The following is a 9,997-nucleotide window of genomic DNA, read 5'->3' as shown; positions in this document are numbered from 1 at the left end:
TGGCTTCTCCCGCTGCCACTCCAGCGCTTACTGGAATGGACCTTTAAGAAATAATTGGATACTGCTTTGCAAATGTTTGGAAAAGCAAATTAGAGAAACGCAGCAGGAGCAGAGCAAGAGTCTGTAAAATTCAGAGCATCAAACGGTGCTGCTGTTGCCTCTCATGGTCAGGTACAGGATCTCTTTATGGAAGTTTGCTTGTGCATTTACAAGGTGAAACAAATTCAAAAAGCTGCTGTCCTCTTCATCGCGATCCCCTATCAGGGCAAAGAAAAACATTTTAAAACGATTAGCGAAACTAAATGACTTCTTTGAAGATAAATCTTACTCATTCAGTGTTTTCAGCAGAGGCTGAATCAGCAGCCTCCGCTTAGATTTATGAGGCATCAGCTACTGCACCTGATGGCAGGACAGCTGTGAAATAACACAGGAGACTCTCCAAAATTCCTTCACCAGCTTGTCCAAAGACGGACAAGAACAATTGTGCGTTAAGACAAAAATCTGTCCTAACTGAGCAGGCCGTTCGTCTTTACAGCTTGCCATCATCGTCAGTCTCAGGGTTTTATCAAGGCTGACAAGCTGCGGACAGGGAGCAACTGCAGCGTGTTGAGCCGAGCAGGCTGGCTGGCAGCCGTGCCGAGCCTCTGTGGCAACACAGCCCGAAAGGACCTCCGGCCTCACGCTCCGGTGGCGTGTATTTGAAAAGACTGTTGGTTTCACAGTCCGTGGCACTAGCAATCTCTTAGAGGGAGCTCGGTTAAAATAAATGTCTCTCCCAATTATGGCACTTGATTGATTATTTTATCTTACAGTAAAACTCCAGGCACTGCAGTATTGCTCTGCCTGGCGAGGGAGGGAAGGACAGGCTGCCGTGCCACCCTGGCTGTGTTGCTTGATGTCTTGCTCAGTGCTAGCTCCTGATTAAAGAGCCGGTCGCGGCTCGCAGGCCCGCAGGCTTACCGGACAGTACTGCCTGTAGCATGTCCATGATCATGTGAGCAAAAACATTCTCCACGCACTGTAGAAAGTTGTTTCTCTCCCCTGGTGTGCTGAAAACTTTGCAGACCTTCTGCATCATTTTTACTGCCCAGTCCATGCAGTACAGGTCCTTCTCACAGACCTGACACACACAAGAAATACCAGAAACACACCTTTTATGATGAGTACGATGCTATAAAAGGCAAGACTAAATCTTAGAATTAACTATTGATTCTAATGAATGACTGGGTTGGTTGCAGCCATGGCCTGGAAAATTAGAGTTTGTTATAAGGGGACATAGATGTTGCTCTTATCGTTGGCATGCTAACGGAGGAACTCCCCAACATTTCGCTAGCGATACTTCTCCTCGAGGACAGGCTTGCTGGCTTTCAGAGATGTGCTGGAGAGGGACCCAGGGGCAGAAGAGTACCGAGCCGCTTACTGGACTTACTCCCGGTTTGTAGGAGTAGGTGGGGAAACAGCTTTCAAGTCTGAAAAAGCAGATCTGGGGGTAAAGAGGCGAAAGGCCTGAGCCGGCTCTGTTCAGTCGTACTCACCAAAGCCAGGAAGACCATGAGCCTGGCTAACTCAAGGGTTCTTCCGTTCACAGCTTTACTGGCCATGAAAGTGAAGCAAATGCTGTTTCCACTCAGAATAAGAAGCCGAGCATTGTTCTCCATGAGCCACTCCCGGGGAACAACTTTGTAACAAAATAGAATTTTAGTGATCTTTGAACAAAAAGAAAGGAGTGCCGCAAAAACAATTCTGGAAGACATGAATTTATGAATTGTTGGCCTTGGTAGCTAACCAGAATTTGTGAGGGGAAACCCTCTGGAATACAATTGCAGCAATGAAGTCACATAAGCAATTTCTACCAGCAGTACAGTTGGAGCTCTCCACGATCGCTTCTGTGATATAATCTCACTCAAAACTAACTTTCAGTGTAGCCATTAACACTGTTCAGTAGAATTTTGGCTTGAACAAACATTACGTTTTCAGCTTACACAGCTTGGAAAATGATTCCTTAATAATGGCTAGACAAGACTTGAATTTTAAAGGTCTGCATGGATTCTTAAAATGTTTCGCAATGGGGAAAGACAGCCTGAGTTTGTAAGCGGTGCTGGGTTTCTCCCATCCCCAGCTACTGCCTGGCTTCCAAGTGTAATGACTTTTCCAGTTATACTGCAGCTACTGAGAGAAGTATTGCAGTCAGTTTCCCAAGGCACCTGTGTGTCTGAAACGTGCTTATTGCCAGATTTGGAGGACACGAGCATATAATCCTATGGATTAATGATAAAGGCAAAAACACACCTGACAGCTCATCCACAAGACTGATAACATCATCTGCTGTCCATTCTCTAGCTTCTGTATCATACAGCAGTTTAATTGCATCTGCTAGACCTTTCAGACTGGTCTCATCTGTTGGTCCTTCTATCATTTTCTGCCAAACCACATGTCCTGAGCAATATATTAATCACAACTGCTATTAAGTGAGACAAAGTTTTTGTTTTGTTTTGTTTTTTAAACAAGAAATGTGATAAACTGGGCCTTACAGCAGGGTCAGAGGAGAGGAATTCAGGTAACACAACTCAGTCTTTGTGACAGTGAGATTTTTTCCATCTGCCATTTTAGTAGGGACAGTGGTAGTTGCAGCATAAATCAAAGGGTGATTTAAAGAAACACGGGTGTAATAATTAAGTGGGAAAGCATGCTTTTCTTTGGGGAAACAGATGCTTCTTTGAGGTACATTCGCGCTAACTCTACCCAATGCAGGGGAGAATAGAGGAACAGAGGTGCAATTTCTTCACTTCAATTGTAACTTTTTTTAATATATATGTATGGATGTATGTATACATACACCCATATATATAATTTATATATTTTATAGGTGTTAGTGAGGTCTGGTTAAGGAGAACAATTTTTTCTAGGCGATACAATTACATTTTATTTGCATAAAGCTTATTTCAGAAACGCTGCATCCTGCAAGGAAATCTCATTCTCAGGCAACAAACTTTGAAAATTAAGGCCCAGACTACTCACCGTCAAGAGAGGACACTGGCCCAAAGATGATGTACAGCAGGCGAGCTTGATTGACCATGGGCCACGGCTTTAAAATACGAGTCAACCAAAACGCAGAATCACTTCGATGAATCCAGTGGTTCAACAAGACGCTACGACAGTATAACCTTATCCGCAGCTCTAGCTTTCGGGCGCTTCCTGGGGTAACAGAATGTAGATAATATAAATCCGTTAGGCCTCATGCAATATGGATGATCACTTTTTTTTTTTAATAGGAAGAGAAAAAAGGGTTTTCTTAAAGCTGCCCAAGAACATCCAGGGGGATTAAATTAAATTCTCAGCTGTTACTTCCAGAGTTTGGCTCTTTTGGATATGTTGCACTAATTCAGGCCATAGACTCTATCGATGCACCCTCTGGTACCGTTCTGCAGCAGATCATGCTTCAAGGGTTCTCAGCTCTGTTTTTTGGTTACTCTGATCTTTTCTCTCTGATGGCATCAGTAAGTGGCAACAGGAGGAAGTGTGTGTATGGCCATGTATAAAGTGTTCCACAGAAATACCCAATTAGGTGCTGGGTAACATGAGAATTTCTTGAGAGGCACATACCATGTCGGTGTTGTGTTTCAGAAATATTAAACCTAAATTTTTACTGCATCACTTTCTTTCTGTGTTGGTTCCTTTCCCATTGATTTCACTGGCATTGGTGTATAGCAGGAAAGATTCAAGTCTATGTTACTGTTTACGTATATACGTAACTTATGCATTGGTTTGACAGTGGAATGATTCAGAAGAACTTAACCGCCTCTCAAGACAAATCTTTTCACTACAGGATAAGTGTCAAAGACAAAAGCACTTTGCTTTTGGTAGAGAGGAAAATAGCTGTATCTATCTATACGAAGGGCAAGCATTTGCTTTAGAATGCCTGCTTTCTGCGTAATATTGAAGCTAACAGACTGTACGTGAGAGTCAGGAAAGAATTGGTGCTACAAGGCTTAGCTGAGCTAAAACATTCTCAATTCTAGACACACTTTGTTTGCAGTAATCAAGATCCATTTTCTGCCTTCTCCGTGGTAGCACATTTTGATTTTGTAGGACTTTGCTTTGATGATTACCTGGTTTGCTGCTGACAACTGTCTGCACTTTACGGGGTAAATTGCTCAGCTCACAGAGGAAGTTAAAAACCCGGTGACACTCTAGTTCATCCCAGCCTGCTGTTAGGATCTGATGATTACAAAAGAAAGAGAATAAAAATGAATAGATTGAGCCATAGATTTAGATCACAATGCCATTTCTCATATTAGATAAATACAATCTGTCCTGCAATTTATCAGAAGAACAGAGAGGGAAGGTGTCATACCTGGAGCGCTGTGCCTGCACAGCATCGCCCTGATGAGTGCAGGGAAACCATTATCTGCTACGGAGGTGCTGTACATTATGGCAGAGGTTGTGCTTAAGCCTAACGCAGCCCAGAATCAAAAGCTGCTAATGGTGTTCCACATTCAGGGCCAAGATCTTATTTTTGAACCTTACGTGGAAAAGTACACAAAGGTATTTGCTACAAAGACAAATGTCCCAGCACAAATAATTATCTGTATCTCTTAACCACATAATCACATTTTTTGTATTATCACTTTAATGCTGCATACCTATACAGGACCTGTATGCACAAGTTTCTAAGACCTAAATGCATTTTAAAAATGCGCAGAATGCCTGTTCTTCTAAGAGAGAATTTGTTTCTGTATCTTTTTAAACAAAGTTACTCTCCTTGAAGCCTCCATTATGGCAATTCTAACACTTCATAATCAAACATCTGAAGTAGTGTTAAAAAGGTCCTACCCTTAGTGTTTTACTGCATATTTGCAATCACAGTAGTCATTACAGTAAATAAGCTGTGGATTGCTGAACTAATACATTTGACACTGATATTATTTTTTTTAATTAATTTTAAGCTACCACAAACTAACAAAAATAATCTGGCATAAGATGTGTATAGTCATTTACTTTTAAACTAAACCATCTCTGGTCTTGATTTGTGAATTACCACGTAATAAAATGTTCCCCTTCTCCCATGTCTTCTTAGACAATAAATCACTAATCAAAATCCAAACTGGTTGGTAGTGAAATCCAGACTAAGGAATTCTCAAGAGTCAAATCAGCAACTTTAACAACCAGAAATGAAATTTGGAGAACTGTGTGAATAAATACCGTCCCCCCTACACCCCAAGGCTCAAAACCATCTTATACTTGTAAATATCTTGCAAAAACATAGATTAATTTAGAAAACTACCTTTATTTTCTTTTATATTTATGATACTTGCCTTCTCTCCATAAAGATACTGTACCTGTAAAAATACCCCATAGCACTGTAATCCTAAACAATGCAAAGGACTTGGACAACCATTAAGTTTAAAACAGGAAACCTGCAAGTACAAAACACTAGTAATTTATCTTAGCTAATTCCTGTGAGTGAAAATTCCCTGTGCTACTTGTGGACATCAATACTGGTTAGAGAGATTCGGAAGGATTGCCTTCCCTTGTTGTAGATGGAAAGAAGTTACAGTATGTATATTTTGAACGTAACACTAAGCCATAACTGTGGTCAAATGGGTGTGCAAAAGCAAGCAGAGAAGAGCAACCCTGTTTTCAGGAGAGTAAAATTTCTATGAAGAGCTGTGCTCTTCCACTGCAAAATGTCTAGTAGTTCACAAAAGGAAGAAAAGTTGAAAACCGCTAATCTTGGAATAAAAAATCTCAGTAGAACAGCTTTGTGTTCAATATGCTGGCTTAGGCTTTTCTATTATTATTAAAAAGAAACTGATTTCAAATCAATACATTAATTACATGGTAGCAATAAACTCCAGCAAAGGAATAGTAAAAGGCATAATTCAATTTACAATTGCCTTGTAGAAATTATATTGTAAGTGCAAGGGACAATTTGAAACACTAGTGAAAGGAATGTGAACTTACCTCTGAGAGAACCTTGTGTATATACTTTAGCCTGTCTTTTGTAGGCGATAGAAGTGTGCATCTTTTCAGCAACAATCCTGTGAACAAAACGAATACATACACGACTATGAGTATACATACACAGCACATATGTTACTGAATCGGCTGAAGCGTTCACATCACAAGCACGAGCACAGGAGTGAGAAAAAGCTGCTTCTGCAGGGCGAAAAGAGCCGCCCAAAACAGTAATCTGTGCTTTGGAGAAGGGGTGTGCGCTTTTGTAGCAGGGACATCTTTTACCAAAGAAATGTTGTCAGGCAGTATGTAAGCTTCCTATATCTTGTTTATTGTGTTGTTTTAATGTCCCTGTTAGTCACAGTTGGAGCCCTATTAAAATTACTATATAGGTTTTAGAATTACAGCTGTTAAAAATATTGGAAATAAATGTTACTTGTTGCACCTCTTTTTACAGAACCCTGGGGAGCGCTGGTTTTCCCCTTACATCATGGAAAGCTGAGCTTCCAAAATTTTTTCAAGATAGCCACATGCTCTGAAAAGAAAATATTCTCAACTGCATTAATGTAAAACATAGCTAAGAGGTAAAATTATTTTCCTATACAGGACTGAAATGGTATGTGTTTAGGATGTCAAAGTCTGGAGCTCATTATATGTGGAACAGCTGTTTGTTAAGCAGCATTTTTTTCCACATTACTGACAGAAAATGGGTTAACAGCTTGTTCTTCCAAAACTTCTACCAGAATAATACATAATCCACATATATATATAGTTTGGTAATTAATGAAGAAATCCACCGAAAAACATGTACTTTTCAGGGGGGAGGGGTGGACACAACTGTATTTCTGAATTGTCAGCGTCCCAAAAAATACGTAACTTCTCTAACGTCAAGAAGTACTTTATTCATTTACTGTGGTTCTAAATTGACTCTTTCCTTATTTAGAAGTGTGTTAGCATTCCTACATGACAGACATAATCTATTCATCAGCCTAGGACATGGTCCAAAGCCCAGTCAAGTCAATTTTCTATTAACTAGATTAGACTTCGGAGAGAACTCCCTGAAGAATAGTTGAAACTGTTAAGACAGTGTAGCTGCAAGTCAGAATACAGACATCAGCCCGGGGGAAAATGACCTTGAGTAAAAAGGGTTGAGCAAAGGTGCTGCTCCTGGTCTTGTACAGCAAAATCCCCCCTGTGCAGAAGGACGGTGCCACCATCATTTATAACTCAGGTCCATTTTAAACACAGAGTGCAATTCTGACCCCATTACAAGTACTGGAAAATTTTACCATGGACATGAGTGGAGCCAGACCCCTCTGAGTGAAAGTGAGATTTATGTAATACGTAGACCCCGTTCAGGCTCTCTGAACAGGAACGGTTTCTTCCCGGTGAGTCCAGTCTTTCCTGCTGTAAAGTAAATATTGATTTTGCAACTGACTTCTTTACATAAACGTTCTCTTGAGCCTTCCACTGATGACACAGATATTGCCAATGATCTTTATATTTTGAATATGTCATGGGTTTACTACTAGTCCTACTATAGCGATGGGTTCACATCTACATTTAAATAACAACTTACCATTTTGTATGTTGTTACTACAAAGTCCAAACTAAATTTGATTATTTTTTGTTAAAGAATTGTAGAGTTTCAAGCTTCATTTTAAAAATAAAACACTGAGATTATTTTAAAATACCTCAAAACCTACATGGATTGCTTACAATAGGAGGTCTCTGGTCTAAAAGACAACAGTGTTCCTTTACCTTGTGTATGCCTTTATTTAATGTCTTAATTTCAAACCATACTTATAATTCTGCATCTAACCATGGTGGCATTTCATTTCTCTGTCAAATAACCAATCTTTTTCATCAGCTAGGTAACAGTAAATTGATATGGATCAAATTAAGATTTAATTTTTCTGCTTCTCTGATGGAAGAACACTGATAGTGGGTGGGTGAAGAAATTTTCAGTGTTCAAGATGCATAAGAAGGCACGCTGCATTTCTGAGTGAGAGGCTGAATGACTTGGAATCAATGTGTTTTAAGGATTAGCAGAAAAGTTAAAAAGCAAACAGCTTTGAATTTAAGAATGTACAGCGCTCCTCTTTACCATCAAACTCGGGTTATTTTGATCTAGATTTCTATTACGCTGTGCCAAAAGAGGTCTAAGCAGCTGAAAGAAAGAACAAGTGAATCCTTTCACCCAGAAGGGGTTTGCTCAGCACACAGTATACCATGACAGCAAAAGCGCAGACATTTTCACATTGCCCTTAAGTTAAGACTGAGAGGAAAACGTCTTCTTCATGCCCATTTCCATCTTTGAACTTTGACACAAAGCTGCCGAGGAGAATGCTAGTCACTGGCAACTGTGATAACATTTTTGTGATGAGCATAATTCTTTTCTAAGAAGTAGAATGTGATCTGCTGTATGTCTCAAGTAGACGATCAAGCAGGTTTTCTGATGGCAACTGTTGGTCACTTCAGAATTAGGCTGGGTTTAAGTACCGCGGCTACATTTCCCAGACTGAGGAATGCGAGCTGCTCCAAAGTGATACGTGGAGGCAGTCTGAACAGCAGAATTCCTTCAGCTAGTGTGGGGTCTGGGAGTCTTGCTTTCTGCTGCAGTTTCCAGTGGTGGTGTCCAAACACACTAAATTTGGAAACATCTACTATCGAGAACTGATCCTCTGCCCAAGCCCTGCTTGCCATTTAATATGAAAAAAAATAAACATTGAGGAGGCAGAAACATACATTATTTTTTCCATAACTAAGAGGTTTTGGAATCATTTCAGGTAATTCCTCTCACCTCCCCCCCCCACTTAATGGTATTTGAGTGGGCTATTTGGCATGGGGAGGAACTGCACTTTCAGAAGGAGCTGCGCAAACGATTTGGGCCGTATTATCAGCATTTTACCGATCAATGCACATAACAGAAGAAACCTTTTAACTGAGTTTGGTTCTCCTCTAATTGTTACCATTTGCATTAAAGGATCACCTAGAGATTTGTAGTGCTCTAAAATATAGGATCCTTCTCTCTTGCTGGGTAGCTCAAGGTTGTGAAAGTCTTGGAGTAAGAGCCTTCGGTTTCCTGATGGGGTTGAGATGTAATTAATAAGGCGGTTGCCGATGGTTTTCGACACCATGCTCAGCATGCTGATATCCTTCACTGAAAAAGCAAAACCCAGTATACTCGTAAATCTTTACTGTAAGAAAAATGCTGATCACTAGTCAATAACTTTGTATTACTTGAAAAATAGGCCAAGAAATAAGATTTACAAATAAAACAAAATCTATTTACTGTTTTCCTCCTTTGCCATAAACTGTAGTAATTAGAAATGTATAGATCTAAGGATTAGTTTTCACATATATTAGGCAAAAATCCACTTCAAATAGCTTGTAATTATAATTTAAATGTTGGTAATTTGGTTCTTCATACATAAAAGCTGAAAATTCAGAGAATAAGTCACATAAAATGACTTCAACTAGCTAAAAGGTAAAACATTTTAAATAATGGCTTTTTATAAATGGAAAATTTTTGTGGTAATTTTCAGATATTTGAAGTAATACCTTTCTTAGATTCTCACCTGAAAGGTAATTCAATACCATTTGAAAGATCTCTAATGGAAGCATTTTAAAATATCCAAGTGCTGACAGAGATTGGGAATCTGAGTCCAAGCTGTTGCAACGCTGTCTGGAGCGACGGTTGCTGCGTCTGTATTTCTGGTTCGGAATGGAGGTGTAGCTGGTCCTTGCAGTGGAGGTCATTGTGCTATGAGTCCCATAAATTTAACCTGGAGAGAAAATATGAAAGTTCTGCTTTCAGAGGAGGTAAATACTACACCCAAAACTAGGCCAAGAGGAAATCACTCCATTGTAGACACAGCAAGGGAGTATGAAAATCTTGCAATATATGTAGGATAAACTTTTGTTTGAATTTAGTGCAATGGCATGCAATTTACTAAATAATTTTCTAATTCTGTGTCTCAGAGAACAGAGTCCTCAGCTGATCTTAGAGGAGGAAAAGATAAAAGCACATCATACG

General features: G+C 39.8%; 1 protein-coding gene across 1 annotated transcript; it reads right to left on the bottom strand.

Annotated features, from left to right (window-relative positions):
• Positions 1-138: 138 nt before the first annotated feature.
• On the bottom strand, positions 139-9,720 carry FBXO47 (F-box protein 47). Its single transcript, XM_009887094.1, has 10 exons — positions 9,540-9,720; positions 8,951-9,121; positions 5,965-6,041; positions 5,340-5,417; positions 4,110-4,218; positions 3,019-3,195; positions 2,290-2,436; positions 1,536-1,678; positions 961-1,120; positions 139-257 (listed from the first exon to the last, which is right to left on the bottom strand). The coding sequence occupies exons 1-10, from the start codon at positions 9,718-9,720 to the stop codon at positions 139-141; spliced, it is 1,362 nt and encodes a 453-aa protein (XP_009885396.1).
• Positions 9,721-9,997: the final 277 nt, after the last annotated feature.

The sequence above is a fragment of the Charadrius vociferus genome, unplaced genomic scaffold (genome assembly GCF_000708025.1).
Source record: "Charadrius vociferus isolate BGI_N301 unplaced genomic scaffold, ASM70802v2 scaffold816, whole genome shotgun sequence".
NCBI classification, from domain to species: domain Eukaryota; kingdom Metazoa; phylum Chordata; class Aves; order Charadriiformes; family Charadriidae; genus Charadrius; species Charadrius vociferus.
The sequence above is the reverse complement of the archived record's forward strand: the minus strand, read 5'-3'. Positions and strand labels throughout refer to the sequence as shown.